Genomic DNA, 19,168 nt, shown 5'->3' on the forward strand with positions numbered 1-19,168 from the left:
AACCTAGTACTCACTTTATTTCTTCTCTTTTCTTTTTTTTTTAAGAAACGATCAGGTTTTTTCCTGGAAAACAAACCTACCTACCAGCTTTGGAAGGCTGGTTACTATATAGTAGTATACTTTCCAGAGAAAGATATCACTATTCTTTGGGATAGGAAGACAACTATTCATATCAAAGTTGGGCCACAGTGGAAGGTAGGTCAACCTAAGCTCCTAATGAGATGTAATGAATAAAATCACATTTAGTTTTTGATGTTTGATGAAAATAAAATAATTAATGTTTTCCTTTAAGAACTAGGTTATATTTTCAGAATTACTAACTCATACCCTTGTGAAGAAGAACTTTACCAACTATGTACACTGTTTGTGTACAGTTCTTTTTGACTTTAACCTTGTAGTATCCAGTTTTCCAAGATTACTTAAGCCAGCTTTCTTCTCTTTTTCTTCAACTTAACTATGTGATTTTTTCATAATGCAATTAGATTTAGTTCTTACAGTCTGCGTTCCATGTTTTCCTCCACATTCTGGATTTTTTTTTTAAGTTTACATGCAGTAAAATTATTTTTTAAATGTAAAAAAGGTTACTCTTATTGTATCCAGGTCTATGGATTTTGACAAATGCATTGTATTAGTCCATTATAAAGAACAACCTGACACTGGGTAATTTATAAAGAAAATAGGTTTAATTGACTCATAGTTCTGCATGGCTGGGAAGGCCTCAGGGAACTTACAATCATTGTGGAAGGCAAAGGGGAAGCAACCACCTTCTTCAAAAGGTGGCCCGAAAGACAGAAAGAGTGAGGGGGAAATGCTACACTTTTAAACCATCAGGTCTCATGAGAACTCCCTCACTATCACAAGAACAGCTTGGGAGAAACCACTGCCATGATTCAATCACCTCTCAACAGGTCCTTCCCTCAACATATGGGGATTGTAATTCGAGATGAGATTTGGGTGGGGACACAGAGCCAAACCATATTATGCATGGAGCCTTGTATCTGTCACAACATTTCTACGTAGAACATACCTGTCAACCTCCAAATATACTTCTTGTTGCTTCTCTATTGTCAACCCCAACATTTGTCTCCTAACCTCAGACAACCACTGATTATATTTTCCACTGCAATAGTTTTGCCTTTCTCAGATATCATATATATAGAATTGTACAATCTGTAGTCTTTTGGGTCTGGCTTCTTTGACTTGGCAAAGTATATTTGAGATTCATATAAATTGTTATGTGAATTCTATACTGTTGAGTAGTATTCTGTTGTGTGGATGTACCACACAATTTATTTATCCATTCATGGTTGAATATCCAATCTGAGTTGTTTATAATTTTTGTCAATTTATATTTTAAATTATTTTATATACTATTCCTTGCTAAATATTTTTATTAAATATTATTAAGTAGTTTACTATTTAAAATATTTCAAATTTGATTAAATATTTCGAATATTTATTTGAATATTTTGAATTCATATTTTAAAGTTGTTTGCAAAAATATTGATGTATTTTTTTAAAATCTAGTTTACCTGAAATTGAGACTGAGACTCATGGATATAATTTTTGTCAAATTAAAGAAAATTGGAATAGCAACAATATCTTCTCAAAAATACAGAAAAGATACATTTTTTAAAAAAGGTTTTAATATATTATAAAATATGATTGTATATTGAAGTTATAGTCTTTCAGTCTTAAGGAGGATAAAGCCCAAAGATCTATTCCTAGGTTTGTTGGCATCTTGAATTTCTTTGATGAACCGAAATAACCTTCAGTCATTGCTGTTTTTCTTCAACAAATATTCACTGCCATTATTCATCCAATATCCTTGTTTCCAATAAGAATAACAATATATTTTACTACTAGATGAAAGAAGAGAAAGGAGGAGAACTTGCCGTAATTTTCTAAAAGCAGTAGAACTACTCCTTAAAACCTTGAATTTAAAGATGCTGAATGCTGTCTTCAATATTGAAGAATAGAATCCATCCCTTAATGGTGAAGTAGGCTGCCTGTGTCTCTGGCAAAGCAGACAACAACCATAGAATTACATCTGCCATAGCCACTTATTACCACGAGACCTCTGTTTTCTGAAATTACATCTGTTCAAAGACAGTGGCCATTACTAACAGTAATTATCCTAAAGCTGAGGCATCAGGACGGGGGCTGTGGAAAAACAAATGATTCACTTGTATGTAGGCAAATCAGGTAGGCAATATGATATATTTCAACAAGCAGGGAATATATCTGCCATTCTTCATCCTATATCCTTGTTTCCACCAAGGATGAGAATATATATAATTATGAATTATATATATATATATACACACACACATTAATTCTGTATATACACACATATACATTTGCATACACATACACTCTCATATGTACTGTCTTGTTTGAATTATACTTTTCCAAGTTATTTATGTCATTAGTTGTATTAATGCCAAAACACTGGTAAGTGTGGATAAATAGGACTTGAAATAGGGTAAAATATTTTTGCAAATTTAAAATAATCACTAAATATAATTAAATTGGTATGAGAAAATCCACTTCTTCAAGTTAATTTTTTAAAATGATTGCTATGAAAATTCTTAAATGTATATTTGAAATGTCTCAAAAGTTTTAATGAAAGTGAGTCTTTAAATGTTAAAGTGAATATAGAATATTTCCTGGTGATTTTCTCTTACTTTAGAACAAGCTATCAGGATTGTGTGGAAACTTTGACAAATGCACTTCAAATGACATGACCACATCTAATAACTTAGAAGTGAGAAATGCTCAGGTATTTGGAGATAGTTGGGCATTAGGACAGGTAAGTTACATAAATGTACTTTAGAAGTCAACAGAAATTTTTAAGAATATTTTTCCACTAGAATATTTTATTCTTATTTAGGTAATATTATTTTACATACTATTTCATAGTAATTTATAGCTGATGAATGTTCATATTTATCTTCTCATGTAATTTTTCTGATTACCTTATATAAAAGGTGTTTTCTCCTTATTATAGATGAAGCAATTGAGGCTCAGGGAGGTTAAATGACTTGTCTAATATTATATGGCTAGAAAGTAGCAGAGGTGACATTCAAATTCATCTCTTCTCCCTCATGTTTTCCTCATCATAGCAAAATGCCTTATCAATGTATCTGCATTTTGAAGGATGATGGAATTTTGCCAGTTCAAAGCAATAAATAAATGAAGACAGAATTTCTTAACAGCCATGTTACTGTATTACATGAAATAAAGGGGGATGTGTGTGTATGTGTGTGGGTGGGTGGATTGTGGTCAACTACCTTTGGCGGCAGTTGGATAAATTAATTTTTACATATTTCTCTTTCAAAGGATTTCTTGAGGCATTATAAGCCTATAAAGGAGGGACATGTTTGAAGGATTTTCCAAACTTACTGACATAATCTATATTTTTATTTATTAGTTCTCAAGGAAGTAGTGTTATATGAAACACATTTTGAAAAATTCTGAACTCAGAAAAGAGTCAAATTGGAAATTGGTTCTATTCTTTCTTCTACTTTCTTTTTTAGCCTGTTGTTCTTTTTAACTGATGGGGTGTTTGAAACCACAATTTCCTGTTTGGTTGCCATTTGGTTAGTTACTTCTCTACTTTGCCTAGTTTACTAATATGTCTAAATATCTTTAAAGAATAAAGAGGGGATGGGGTAGAACATTTATTTCAGTCAGTAATATTTGAGTGTGGTCTAAGCTTAAGAGTACAAAAGTGTACCTTTTAATACCTAAAATATCTACTATATTGAGAGAGACAAAATCCTTTTAACTGTGGCTATCTTATATCTTGTTACCTTTAGAAATTTTTGAAAAAAATTGTTTTACGTTTTTGTATCTGCAAATGAATTAAGAAGTAACTATCTGTAATGGTACTTAAATATTAGGAGTAGTCAAATAATTTTAAACCCCCTCAAAATAAGTTTTTATTCACATCTGATAGACAAAGCTGAAACTGAGGTCATTTAAAAAAATTCACTATTTTTATTTAGCACTTAATATTTTCCATTACATACAGACATATAATATGGATAAATCACAGTCTCTGCCTTTAAGGAATTTAGAGTCTAGAGGTGGAAAATTTAGAGGTTAAAAAATTAACAGTCAGAACATAGTAAAGTAGTTGCTTTGATAGAAGTACACACAAAATGGGGATTGTGATGGTTCAAGAAAGGTTTCTGGAGAAGGTACCCTGGAGGTGAATCTTATAAGATTTATAGGAGCCAAGAAAGTGAAATTTATCGGAAAGAATTTAACAGGGAAAGGAGGGAGCAGCCACCTAGAAGGTGTCAAGAGGTTGGACAGAGTATGGTGCACAAAGTGAATTTCAAGAAGTTAATTTTGGTTGTGGTGTAGGCTGAAGTGCAAAGTATAGATCTGTAAGATACAAGGGCCAAGAGGCTCTTATAATCCAGCTAGAAATATTAAGTCAGTAGAGATTTAGAAAACTGTACAAATTTGGGAAACATTAATGATAAAAATCATCAATATCTGCTGAAAGACTGTATTAGGAAGGATGAATTTCAAGGTTTCAAGAAGGCCTCCTACTTTCCTGGCTTCCTGGGTGAATGCTGGTGTTCCTCCCTGAGGCAGGGCAAAGAGGAGGAAATGAATGTGGATAGTCGGGGAAGGACAATGGTATAGAGGTAAGGATGGTTAGGACCTGCTGAGAGAGAAATGACAGAGATATTTAGGTGGAAATGTTCAGTTCTGAAATTCAGGAAGGAGATGTGGGGTGGACATAGGGATTGGCAGTTACTAGTATATTCAGAGCGTTAAAGCCAGGACACATGTACCGAATGAGAAAAATAGAGATTTGAGAATTAAGCTTTGCAAAGAAAGCAGGGAGAAAGAGATTAGGGAACAGCAGCCAATGTAGCAAGAGGAAATCCAGCAGAAAATTGTGTCACCAAAGCCAAATGAGGAGAGACATTTAAGAAGGTAAAGTTTTAAATAGAATCAAAAGCAGCAAAAGTCAAGCAAAATGGAAGACTGAAAATTTGCCTTTATATTTAGCAATAAAGAGGTCATGGATGACCTTTTTCAGGGCAGTTTCAGGGAAGTGGATTAGGAGAAGAGGCCAAGTTGCTGTATGTATGGGAATTGAGTCTGCAGAGATTTGAGTACATATAACCTCTCAGATGATTTGTGACAGAAATGAAGAAGATGAAAATGAAAGAAACAGGTCATGCTCATGTAATTTTTTAAGTCATGCAAATGCTGTGTTTAAGATAATTTAAACATCACTTATCACCACTATGTCTCTAATATTGCCATGATTTTAATATTCTTTTTAGTTGCTTTTGAAAATAATATATGCAATTAACATTGAATTGGATGTGAGCAGGTGCTTTACGCAAATCCTGTCTAAAAGGATAAGAATATATTAGGTGCAATTGTAATGAGTGAAGTCGGATAGGTTACTCTGCTTGAGAAATTATCCCTTGAAAAACTTAATTTCTCTCTTATATTTTTTCAACAGTGTGAAAATCCAGATGAAACCATTAAACCCTGTGAGGCACATCAAAACAAATTTCCTTATGCCAAGAAAGAATGCTCCATTTTGTACAGCGATGTTTTTGCTTCTTGTCGCAATGTGGTAAATGAATACTTTAATGAACTCTCAAGTTTAAAGATGTTCTACTCTGTCGGTAATACTGAGGTGAACATGACACATAACTGGGTGACCCTCTGGCTTTTTAGATGTACCACCTAACTATTGTTAGGGGGACTTATGTGTTAGTTTGTTTTTCTGTACAACTGGCACGTTTAGTTGATTTACTTTCTCCCTTACTCCATCGAATTTAACAGTGTACCTTTGTGCATATTTGTAATAATTTGTTCTAGTTTATGGAACATTATTTACATACATCATTTTATGATTAACAACATAAATGTTTATTTTTCTTTAGAGAACATTGTCAAATATTCTCAACTCAAAGTACGGTTTAAAAGTATTGCTTATAGCACATTTGAAATGGTTTTGGAAGCACATCCCAAGATGGAATGTAACTTATATAGAAATTTCACTTTCAAAACTCCTTCCTAGTGTGATTATTTTAGGTCCCAATAGAAGTTTAAGCAATACTTCAATGTATTGGTAAAAATTAGGTAATATAATATTTCTGCTGCATACAAAGCTATGTTAGTGGTCTTGAGGGAAGTCACTTGCATGACTGTTTGACTTGTGAGCTAAGATGGTTGTTTTTCTCTTGGAATGCCATTCTATTTCAAAGAACAAATGATATGTGGTTATTCAGACAGTCAGACAGGGATATTTGGCAGATATTTCCCTCCCCCCCCCCCCCCCCCCCCCCCCCCCCCCCCCCCCCCCCCCCTCCCTCCCTTCCTTCCTTCCTTCCTTCCTTCCTTCCTTCCTTCCTTCCTTCCTTCCTTCCTTCCTTCCTTCCTTCCTTCCTTCCCTCCCTGATGGAGTCTTGCTCTGTCATCCAGGCTGGAGTGCAGTGGCATGATCTCGGCTCACTACAACCTCTGCCTCCTCAGTTCAAGCGATTCTCCTGCCTCAGCCTCCTGAGTAGATGGGATTATAGACGTGTGCCACCATGCTCGGCTAATTTTTGTGTTTTTAGTAGAGGCGGGGTCTCATCATGTTGGCCAGGCTGGTCTGGAACTCCTGACCTCAGATGATCTGCCCACCTCTGCCTCCCAAAAGGCTGGGATTACAGGCATGAGCATTGCGCCTGGCAGATATTTTCTTGAAATGTGTGAAATGAGTCTGTGGCTGTAAGGAAACACCTGATGGTTCTGTTGTCTTTGATAAAATTTACTTTCAAGGGAAAATTAGAGTTTTGTAAAAGTTAGATCCACCCCTGCGAGCTTATAAGGTTTTTGATACTTAATGAGTTTTTTGATGATCTAGATGATGATATTAACAAACGTGACTTGTAGCTATTGTATATAATCAAATGTGTCAGCATTTTGAAGATATGCATGGGTCCATAAATTTTCCACATGACCAATGCATGATGTTACAAAATCATGCAGAAGTAAAAGATCCATTCAAAGGGCAAAATATAAAAACAATTTTAATATAGCAAAGTATAAAGTTTATTGATATGGTTTTAGATTTCACATTGCAACGGCCTTTTTGAAAATGATATTTTTTTGAGTTCTGATATAGTGTCCAAGAATATCACAATTACCTGAAAAAGATATTAAAGTGCTCCTTTGTTTCCAACTAAATATATGTGTGGAACCGAATTTTCTTTATCTACTTCAACACAAACCCAAACAAGACAAAAACATTATGATAGACCAGATGAAGAAGCAGATATGAGAATCCAGCTGTGTGCTATTAAGCCACACATTAAAGAGATTTGCAAAAATGTAAAACAGTGCACTCTTTTCACTATTTCTTGGCATGTATAAGCGTTTTTCACTAAAACCATGTTATTCATGTAAACATACAACGTCTATTGTTATTTTTAAATGTCTCATTTTTAATGTCTAATAGAGTAAATATTGGTAGATATAATCCCATAAACAAAATTTCTTTGGGGATCTCAGTGATTTTTTTAAGAGCGTAAAGGGATTCTGAGACAGGAAAGTTTGAGGGCTGCCGTATTAGAGCCACATAGGTAGACTAGAGTCTTGTTTATGGAAAGGGTTGTTTTTGAGACTTTTCATAGTTTCCAAGGATCACACCTGCTTGACAAGAAATATTGTGTCAAGTCTGGAGTCCTGAACCACAGAGCCTGCTTGTTCTTTTTCACTTGAAAAGAAAAGTTAACCCATGAACTGACCTAAAAAATAAAATACAGCTCAGTGACAGCAAACCATGCTTCTTTTTCTTTTCTTTTTTTTTTTTTTTTTTGAGATGACGTGGCCAGGGACTTGATGTAGGCTCATTATAACCTCCACCTTTTGGGTTCAAGCAGTTCTCCTGCCTCAGTCTCCCACAGCTGGGACTACAGGCACGTGCCACCATGCTCAGCTAATTTTTGTATTTTTAATAGAGACAGGGTTTTGCCATGTTGGCCAGGGTTGTCTAGAACTCCTGATGTCAAGTAATCCATCTGCCTCGGTCTCCCAAAGTGCAGGGATTACTGGCATGAGCTACAGCTCCCAGCCCCTTGCTTTTATTTTATTTCATTTTTTTTTTTTGAGACAGTGTCTCGCTCTGTCGCTCAGGCTGGAGTGCAATAGCGCAATGGTGCAATCTCGGCTCACTGCAACCTCCGCCTCCCGGGTTCAACGGATTCTCCTGCCTCAGCCTCCTGAGTCTCTTGCTCCTTTTTAAATGCATTGTCAATATATTAAATTTTGTCAGCTACTTAAATATAATGCAAATAAAATAAATAAATTAAGTAAATAGAATAAGTTGTTTTTAAAGATTGCTATTACCATTAATAGCCATTAGGATGTTGCCTAAGTGGGGGCAAAAAAGAAAGGAAAAAAGGAAGAAAGATACAAAATTATATAAGATTACAATTGGAAGCAGAAGATGCCCTTATTTTAATGCCATGTGATTACGTCAGTAATGAAAGAAGCTTCCAAAAATTAATCTGTTATATTGTCGTTGAAGTTTTATGTACTTATTAATCTTATTATTTCTTTTACTAGTTCTTTGACGTGACATTTTCCTAATACATTTTTTTCTCCTTTGGGCAATAAAGAAGTTTGATGTAAAGAGAACTCTCTAGGTGGCAGTGTTAAGCTGATAATATCAAACTTTGAAAACACATAATCTTCTTTTAGAGGGTTGACTTTAAATCATAATCAGTATCTATTAAAATTAAGTAATCTTTCACCTCATGTTTCAGATTGATGTTACTTCTTTTGCCAAAAATTGCCATGAGGATACATGTAACTGTAATCTTGGTGGGGACTGTGAGTGTCTGTGCACTAGTATAGCTGCATATGCATACAAGTGTTGTCAGGAAGGAATATCAATTCATTGGAGATCATCTACTGTTTGTTGTGAGTACCCTACCTAGAACATCACTATGTAGAGAACTGATAAATAAATACATATTAGTTGTTGATTTATCTTAGAAATAATGCCAGGAAACTCATGGAAATAGAATTAAATTAAAATGATGAAATTTTATATTCCTCTGACAATCATAAATTATAGAATACCGAAAGGACTTATATAAAGAAATTGTGAGATAATATTTTGTTCTATGTTTGATTGCTGTCATTGCACCATTTGAAATATAAATTATTTAAATACCATCCTTAGAGAAATTGTTTATGACTTTCTTTTATGCCTATGAAGTTTCATTGTTCTGATGATAAACATATTTTTAAAAAATCACCTTGAATTTGCTTCCAGATTTGACTCTTTAAACTTTTAATTTACTTGCGTAGGTGGTAAGACATCTGAACAAACTTACAATTTGAACACTTTCAGTTGAGATTTCTAAATCGGCAGATATATTTTCCTACTTTAAAACAATTATATGAAATTTAATTACAGCACATCACTTAAAGAATGTTCTTTGCTCAGAAAAAGTTCCTAAATAATACCATTCTATATTCTTTCACATAGTTATTGATAAATATGTGGCCATATCTTGCCCACATTCAGGTAAGTGATTGGCTTCTTACATAGTTTAATATTTATTCTTTTTTCTTTTAGCTCTTGATTGTGAATACTACAATGAAGGTATGTGACATTCAAATTAAAAATATCACTATAGTATTCTATTAGGTGTATTTTCAGATTAAAAGTTTTTGAACAACTTATGCTGTGAACAAATTATAAATAGTTCATAACTATATAACTCCATAAAAGCTTTTAGGTTTTAAAATTTTCAAAAATTTCTAAGTATTTGTGTTAAGATTTATTTCCTGAAAACTAAAATAGTGTGTAAATTAAGTTCTCAGAATTTAGGAGGCCCTCAGTACAGTTTTGGAATGACATGAATGAATGGATGGGTGAAGTTAGTTAATTTTTTAGATAAAAAGGATGAAAGATCTATAACAAATGCATACCTTTACCATTATGTATAAATGTAAACATTGTTCAAATGATTTTACAATTTTATCTGATTTTTAAATTGACAAATATAATTGTATATATTTATGGGGTACAATGTAGTGTTTTGATACATGTACACATTGTGGAATGATCAAATCAGGCTAATTAGCATATCCATCACCTCCAATATTTACCATTTCTTTGTGGTGAGAACATTTGAAATTTTTTCTTTTAGCTCTTCATTCCTTAAAAACCAAGAAATTCTATCATTTGCAACAACATGGATGAACCTAGAGAACATTATGCTAAGTGAAATAAGTCAGGCACAGTGAGACAAATACCATATGATTTTACTTATTTGCAAAATCCAAAAAAGTTGAATTTTTAGAAGTAGAGAATGGAATTGTGGTTACCAGAGGCTAGTGGTGGGGAAGTGGACAGGGAAAGGGCAGATGTTGGTCAAAGGGCACAACGTTTCAGCTAGATGGGAGGAATAAGTTCTGGTATCGATTACATAGCGTGGTGACTACAGTCACATTGTTCTTACGTTGTGGAAATCAAAGAAACAAAGTATAAATGCAGTGACATAAGAAATAATGTAAGGAATTTAATTTGCCATCATTGCAGGCAAAAATCATTCTTTACACATTACCAGAATGAGAACTGATTGAAAATCTCCTGGTCTCAGAAAACATCCAGATTTGCAATAAGAAATCCGAGAGGTGCTGTTGTCTAAAACTAAGGTATAGATGTAAGAAGAGACAGAGAATTGTGTTTTTAGTGAAAATACTTGAAGATAGCAGAATTGGAGTCTTTTTGCAAAACTATTTAATGAGGAAGGCACAGGCCTCAAAACCTAATTCAGACAAGTAAAGTGATCTAGGGAAGTATCCATTTTGTCAGTAACTGGGCAAACTCTGGATCCATGATGGATGTGTCAGTTAGAATAATAGTTACAGGAAATCTGGGCCAAGCAACCGATCTGAGGCACTTCAGGTGGCTTGTTGGAGAAATTTGTCAGCTAGATAATTTTAGAGAAATAGAGATAATGAATTAAAAAGAAAATTGGCATTTTTGATTTTAGTTGTATTTGTTACATTTATAGAAGTTTGATAGAGGAGGCAAATTCAACATTAAAAAATATCTGTGGTAGTTAAAGAAAATCTAACTAAAAATATGTCCTGTTCAAGATTGTGAAGAGACTGCCATACACGTGCACACACACACACACACACACACACACACACACTCCACATCAATCTTTGGATTCCATAATTAAAATGTGATTTATTGCCTATTATCAATAACAGAAGCTTTTGTTGTGTTAACTGCTTTCTCTAGATCATATAATTTAAACTTCAAAATGTTATTGTTTTATTTTATTATCAGCATTTTGCTATTATCAACACTTTCAGAGGAAATTGAAGCAGAGAGAGATTAAATAGCTTTGCCAAATTCACTTAGCCAAAATGTGGCAAACTGGGATTTGTAAACAATTTGCTTCAGGGCCAGTGAGCATGACGTCCATGCTACATGGCCTACTGTATGGTTAATACATCCTAGTGTAGGGATGATCACCGCACATTGTCATCACAGGTTCTACATAATGTACACAGACAACACTCTGAGAAAATGCTCCAATAACTTCCTCACTCAAAGATTCCTGTCTCACCCAGTTCTGTTATGACAGTCTCCATCTGTGCCTTTGTATTTTCTGGCATTTCTTCTGCAGACTTGTGGACCCAGAAGCAGAATTTTCCATGCATATTGAATCTCTTTACCTCTTGCTACTTGCTACATTTTGCTCTCTGTTAACAAGTCTGCAGTACCTCTAGTGATGATTCATTCTTCTAATATGTTACAGAATCCTTCAAACCTGTTCTTCTAGTTTCATTTGTAATACTGTGTTGATAATATCAGAGCATGAATATGGGGCATTTGGCCTTCGTGAGACACTGATTGGCTCAGTGGAGAGGCAGGCGAATAAATTTCCTATGATCAAAGTAATAGGGAAAGGCATCAATGTGCCAAGGGGAGTTAGAATTTGTAAAAGCAATGCAACAGTCATAGACGTTGAAGGGGAATATAAAATTCCCCTTCAACGTCTATGTTGTGGACGTGATAACATGATGATTGTGGAAAGTGATAATAAATAGAAAATGATTTTAAATGGTTATTCTTAATTTGTTTCATCCCAAATGAATTTCACAGCCCTTGTAAATTTACCTAGTCCTTTTCGGGCATTTATAGCTGGCGTATTTCTCCCTTTCTTTATTTGTTGCATCCCAGACACTATGTTAGTAAGATACTTATAGTATTTAAAGCACATACATAAATAAATAATTGTGATTCTGTAGGAAGAATTCTAAAAAGTAGTAGAAGAATCAAAGGTTATTGCTGAGATTATTTCAATAATTCTTAGCACAATCATTCTATATAATATCTTTGTGTTCATTTATACGATTTTTACTAAAATGGTAAAGCTTGCATTTGAAATGCTATTTCTGTAGGTGAGGGAGAACTTCAATTTCCTACTAAAAATTGTTACATGATTTTTAAGTTCAGAGTAATTTTATTAGATAGGATATGCTTATTTCTGTTTTTAAAGAATCACTGCAGGAAATTATTGCTTTCAGCAGATGGTGGAATTATACTTCTCCCTGCCGAAAATTAATGATAAGATCAATGACTTTTGTCTCCCAGTTGCTGGCGAAAATAGTTCAGAATCAAGCTACCAATTAACTAAGAGTCAATTCAAAAGCTTTAGGTTTTTATACAAACAGATTTCTCAGATGGCAATTGTCTCTTCAGGTTGCTGTATTAAGGGGCATGTGCAGCAGGGGAGAGATTTTGTTTTGCTCTCCTTCTCCTTTCTCATTCTTATGCTGAATATTCATAAGGGTGCTTCAAGTCCTCAAGTTGTAATTGTATACACATCTTCTCCATTTTGAATTGTATCTCATTATAATTCACTTATCTTATTATTTGTATATTATTCACATATTTGTACAAATCTACATATTTATACTTTGAAGTATATTTGCATCTTGGAGGTTTGTGTCACTTTCCTCTTGTCCATGCTAGAAAGTTAGCCATTACCCAATCATTAAAAAGTCAGGAAACAACAGGTGCTGGAGAGGATGTGGAGAAATAGGAACACTTTTACACTGTTGGTGGGATTGTAAACTAGTTCAACCATTATGGAAAACAGTATGGCAATTCCTCAAAGATCTAGAACTAGATGTGCCATATGACCCAGCCATCCCACTACTGGGTATATACCCAAAGGATTATAAATCATGCTGCTATAAAGACACATGCACATGTATGTTTATTGCAGCACTATTCACAATAGCAAAGACTTGGAATCAACCCAAATGTCCATCTGTGACAGACTGGGTTAAGAAAATGTGGCACATATACACCATGGAATACTATGCAACTATAAAAAAGGATGAGTTTGCATCCTTTGTAGGGACATGGATGCAGCTGGAAACCATCATTCTTAGCAAACTATCACAAGAACAGAAAACCAAACACCGCATGTTCTCACTCATAGGTGGGAAATGAACAATGAGATCACTTGGACTCGGGAAGGGGAACATCACACACAGGGGCCTATCATGGGGAGGGGGGAGGTATTGCATTGGGAGTTATACCTGATATAAATGACGAATTGATGGGTGCTGATGAGTTGATGGGTGCAGCACACCAACATGGCACAAGTATACATATGTAACAAACCTGCACATTATGCACATGTACCCTAGAACTTAAAGTATAATAAAAAAAAAAAAAAAGAAGAAAGAAAGTTAGCCATTGCCAGGTAGAGACTATTGCTGTAATTTTCTTTGGTCCTCATGTATTTTGGCTCATGGAGAAACACTGCATTTGTAACATTTGTAACTGTGGTGGTGAGTCTCCTGCAGCCAGGTTAAGAAAAATTGTCCACTGTTTCTGCTCAGCTCCACCTTGATGTGGGGGCAGAGCTGTTTCAAGTTTCTATCTCTATATAGGGTACCAAAGTCCCTAGTGAAGCTCTTTTCCTCATTTAGAAGGGTCCCCAGCTGCTCAATGTGTCCCAGATGATGGGTCAGTGAGGAGAATACACTTGAAAATAGTGTATCCTCTCAGTCTTTTTGTTCTTCTCCTGGTCCTTACGGTGGAAATTTTTGTTCTCCTTCCCCTTTCCTAATTGGAAGGCTTCTCATCCCTTCAATGCAATTATCCTTTCCCCTTTATTTAGGCCTGGTCTTAAGTCCTTACGGGACAGAAAGTCTTGCCTTTACATTCTTTGAACCTTTTTTCTCCTTCTTCAGCATGTGCTGAGTTAAATTGGCTTTGAGATAAAAATGAGAGAAGAGGGAAAGTAAAATACACTGAGAGCAGTAAGGTTAAACTTTCATATGAAACAACCGATCATGTGTATGTCAACATTTTACATAACCCACAACACAAACATATACATATACATCATTATGTATATAAATCATTATTTTTGAAGAGTTTAGTTATTTTATTAGTGATAAATTTCTAATTGCTCAATATTTTTAAGTATTTTGTTATTAAAACATTTCTTTGAAATGACAGATTGAAATTTTAAAAATCTGTGCCAATTTATAATTCTCATATTTGTACTTAACTAGGACTTGGAGAAGGACCATATATGCTGGCAAGCTATGGGCAGAGTGGCCTTGTTCTGGGGGTCAATATGACCAGCAGAAGCGTTTTCTCTTTGCCAAGAAGCAGTGTTCATACCAATTTATTTTTTTATTTTATGATCACTCCAGGCCTTTTCAAAGAGAAGGTATCATGTAAGTATAATTGAAAATAAGAGTTTAGCTTTGCATTTACATTTTAAAATTTAGCCACTCAGTAAATATTAATTGAGAATCTAATATGTTTATGGCATTTTTAAAAAGTGCTCTAAGGGATATGAAATAAAATATAACATTGGCACAAGAGCCAGCTTTCTCTTTTGTATACAAAATCATTTCTTTGTTTATTTATTGGCATATATATGTTAGAATGACAATTGTTTGAGTTTTTGGTGTTAAATAAAATATAGCTAAAATTTTCTTAGTATTAGTCACAGAACTTAGTTTGATGTTTTTGAAAAACCATCCACTGATTCTTAACATTTGAAAGGTTTTAATGCCCCCAAAAGTAAAAGTAAATTGTGAATTGATACCAAAGAAGTTCTATATGAAGAGCATAAATCAGAGCGTAGACAGTTATTGTAACAGTCTGTTATTCTATTATCCTTAACTGCCTTGTCTGTCCTGGTTCCTGGACATGTCCTCAGTGCCCTGAACCTAGTCCTACTTTTACTGGTTTGCACCTGCAGGTCTTTACTGATTGTATCCACCTGGCACCTGTTCTGATTGGTGGTAGTTTCCCTTCTGATCCAGTGATGTTCAGTCTACTTGGAACCATGCATGACATGTTGTATCAGCTTAGGAATTTATTTGTTGGATGAATCATCAGACTTAACTTTCACTTGTTCTGAGAATGCTCACAATTCTCCAGTTAGAATAAATTATTTCTTTCCTGTAAAAAGAACTCTTTTAATTCTGAAAACACCTATCACCATCAAGTTCTAAATTATGTTTGTTACATTTTTTCTCATATAAAAATTTATTTTATTATTCTTGGCATCTTTTGGTGCTCAGCAGAACTTAAATTTTACAACATGATAAATGCCTTTGAAACCATATTGAATTTGAGAGAACTCTTCATTTTACGATTTGTAATAACTAATGGTTTTACTAGAAAAAAATCCAAATGATGTTTATTTAAGAAAATCAACCTAAAATCATCTCAATTTAAAAACTTTTATTTCATGAGTTTTACAAATATAAGGTAAATGTTCAAAGCTCTAGCTAAAAAAAGATGATAATTCTTCAATGCTTTGTAAAGCCCAATTGCCCATTAGCCATTTGATCATCTTTTGGGAAATTGACAATAATGTTGGATAAATAGTCCCTTTTTGGTTCAGTAAAATCTCTTTCAAGAACATTTGCTCATTAAAAGAGCCCAGTGATACTGAAATGCAGTTACATCCCTAAATTGATCTATTTCTCTATTCTCTTTTCTGTCATCCAATTTAGCCGTTTGTAGATTTTGTACATTTGTAAATGTTAAAGCTTGCAAACACAAATGTATGTCCAATTAATCATTCAATTTCTTGTATAAAATTGTACAGTCTGGAGTCCTCATTGACATTTATTTTTTTCCCCAAAGACAAATTATTTAAAAGATAGAAGTTACCAAAGACTGATTTTTTTTTTCTTTTTAGTGATATCACTATTATTCACTGAATTTAAAGTACTACTTTTTTTCTTCTTTCAGGCATCTCCTAATTTATTCTGAAATCTTAGTGATCGGCACTATGTTTGGCAATTGTACCGTAGTATTTTGTTTACTTTATAAGTACATTTTGTGATACCAATGTTGATGATCTTCCTTCTTCTGAGAATCTACACTGCTCTATGTTTTACAGCATTGGCACTTGTTTCCTTGGAATCTGCTGAAAGGCCAAACTACTTTCTCTATGTCCATGACAGTGATACTCTTAGCTTGGAGCTGTGGGAGGCAAATTCAGCCTTTCGTCGGAGAGCAACATTTTTCCACCATCAGGGCCTCTGGATTCCTGGTTACAGTGCATTTGAATTATACAGCAAGAAAGGCTTTTTCATCATATTCACAGGTGCTAGTGTCAAAGCATCAAAATATGATGATTCTGAAGAATTTAAACATTCAAGTAGCTTCAGCATAGAAGGTATGTTTCCTGAGATCTCCAAAAAGAGAACAAATATGTAATTTATCTTTAGCAGAATATTTATGTCTTTAATTTAAAAACCATTCTTACTGTATATAAGCAGATAGTTTTATGACCTTAAGTAAGTTTCTTAACCTCTATACCCCCTAGTTTACTCAACTGTAAAACTGGAGAAATAATAATACCCACTTTATAGGGTTATTGTGAGTGTTGAATAAGTTGATGTACATTGCTTAGAACAATCCTAAATAACCTGATTTATTATTATTACCCCAATTATTACTACCAGTGCTGTCTGGACATTGGAATCAGGGCCCACTCATGTGGCATAGTTGTCTAATGTTTGTATCTACTTTTTCTTTCCTAGAAGGCAAATTCTTATTGATCTGATTCTTAGTGATAAGGACAATATGTTTATCTCTGTCAGTTGGATACAGGGTATCTGGGTATCTGTTTCCATTGACCTCTAGAAGATTTATCTAGTTCAGCAGAAGCCTAATCTTACTTCTAGAGAGCCTTTGAGGTCTATAGCTATTGAATTTTCTGAAGCGAGCTTCACTTCTTTATGCAATCTTAAAAGTCATGCTTTATTTTAAAAATCCAGGAGGTTGATGTCTATCTTGAGTCTCCCCAAGAAATTGTTTCATCCTTGTGAGCCTTCCTAAAGCAGTTCAAGAGAGCAGTTAATTTGCCTTTTCTGTTGAGGGTATATTTCTGCAAGCCCTTCTAATAATGGATTTTAAAAAGTACAAATTGAGCTTCAAAATTTTACCTATCGAATACAGTTCCTGTATGCAAAGGTTCCTAAGTCTGGCAGGAGGTTTTGTGCAAACCCAGATTCCAGAATTCTGCAAGGGTTCTTACTCTGGCAACCAGCTCAGAACAAAGCAAAAGAAGTTCTAATATCTCTACCATTTGCATTATTAGGTGTGGTGCCATACATTCTTTAGTGTGGTGACATACTCAGAAAACAAGTCAGGCAAAGGAATTTTACTACTTACAGATAGGCGGCAAGAATCAACAGAAGCCTAGGATTCATGGTGAGCCAGTCCTCTAGGCTCAGAAAAGCCCAGGGTGAACTGAATCTTGTCTGCACATGCTCCATGTTGCACTGCAGTTGAGGGACCCTGAAAGCACTCTGCTGTGGATTTGATACTTCAGGTGCAACTGGAATCACTGAGCACACACTTTGCAGGACTTCCTGTTGGGAATGGCAACAGATCCTGGATTGTTTCAGAAGATTCCTCCTTACTTCAGGATAACTCTCAGAACATTTTGCAGTTGTTTTGAGAACTGCAAGTGGGAGAGAGAAAGCAAGGAGAACCAAGGGGAGAGCTGTTCTCCTGCACTGTGCTCTTGAGAAAAGGACCCACTGACACATCTATATAGCATTCCATAGAGTGGATGTGATTTGCTTACTTCAATTTACATACATTTGACCTTTCCAGGCCTCTATTTCCCCTCTACTCTAGAAATCTGTGCTCTTAGAACCAGACCTAGTAGTCCTATTTGAGGCTTAGAGAACTGTGGCACATGGCATCATCAGAATATCAGAAGTTGATCTTTGTGGGCTTCTGAAACCTAGGAAACTCCAGGAGCCTATTGTGGTCTTGGAACCAGTCCTCTTTCAGGAAGCATGGGACCAGTAACTCAAGTTCAGCAATTACTTAAGTCTTTAGATGCATAGATGCTTTCCAAAAAGACTTATTTTCCTTGCTGTAATTTGGAGTTGAATTCTGTATCCAGAGTCCAAGAAACATACCTGCTTCCTGAATTTTCTTTCTTAAGAGGTTCTCTTGTTCAGAGATATCTTTGAACTGCTACAAAAGGACTTCTCTATGCTGTGGGAAGGGGAGAGTATTAGCAGACCTTGCAGGAGAAAAACTTCAAGCAAGGGAGGTTTTAGAACTGTATGCATGTATTTTTCAAATCCGCCCATGTATTTTGCATTCAAAAAAGTGCTTATCTGGTACAAGGCAATGTGCTAAGTTTTGTGAGAAAAACAACAGAATATTCTTCCTAGATTTGAGTTCATGAAATGTGTTTGGTCTTGTCATTTTTCTAATTGTTTGAACTTGCCAAGTTTCTTGGCTGCTGTGAGACTCAATTTCCTCATTTATAAACTAGAAATAATATCTACTTAATAGGGTTTTTGCAGGATAAAATAGAATAATGGACGGACAATTACTTTGCAAAAAGTAAAATTCTAAACAAGTGTTTGGTATTATTATGATGTTAAGACAGATGAAAACCCACTATATATATATATAGAAAAAGAATGCTTTGAATTTTCCTCAGCCTTCTCCAACCCCTTGCTTTTTTAAATCTTTGGAAGATAGGTGTACATCTAGATATTTAATCTGAGCATGTAATGCTTTGATCACCAAGAAATTACAGTGTTTTTTTCTTCAGTTCTGTCTTTC

General features: G+C 34.6%; 1 protein-coding gene across 1 annotated transcript in view; it reads left to right on the plus strand.

The window, feature by feature from the left end:
• The window catches only part of OTOGL (otogelin like), a 239,565-nt gene that overhangs the window by 165,317 nt on the left and 55,080 nt on the right, over nt 1–19,168 (plus strand). The window contains exons 28-34 of the mRNA XM_023219423.1: nt 46–195; nt 2,693–2,812; nt 5,501–5,617; nt 8,802–8,958; nt 9,623–9,649; nt 14,611–14,778; nt 16,467–16,745. Coding sequence (XP_023075191.1) covers nt 46–195; nt 2,693–2,812; nt 5,501–5,617; nt 8,802–8,958; nt 9,623–9,649; nt 14,611–14,778; nt 16,467–16,745 — 1,018 coding nt within the window. The remainder of the gene's footprint in view (nt 1–45; nt 196–2,692; nt 2,813–5,500; nt 5,618–8,801; nt 8,959–9,622; nt 9,650–14,610; nt 14,779–16,466; nt 16,746–19,168) is intronic.

Source organism: Piliocolobus tephrosceles, chromosome 10 (assembly GCF_002776525.5).
Source record: "Piliocolobus tephrosceles isolate RC106 chromosome 10, ASM277652v3, whole genome shotgun sequence".
NCBI lineage: Eukaryota > Metazoa > Chordata > Mammalia > Primates > Cercopithecidae > Piliocolobus > Piliocolobus tephrosceles.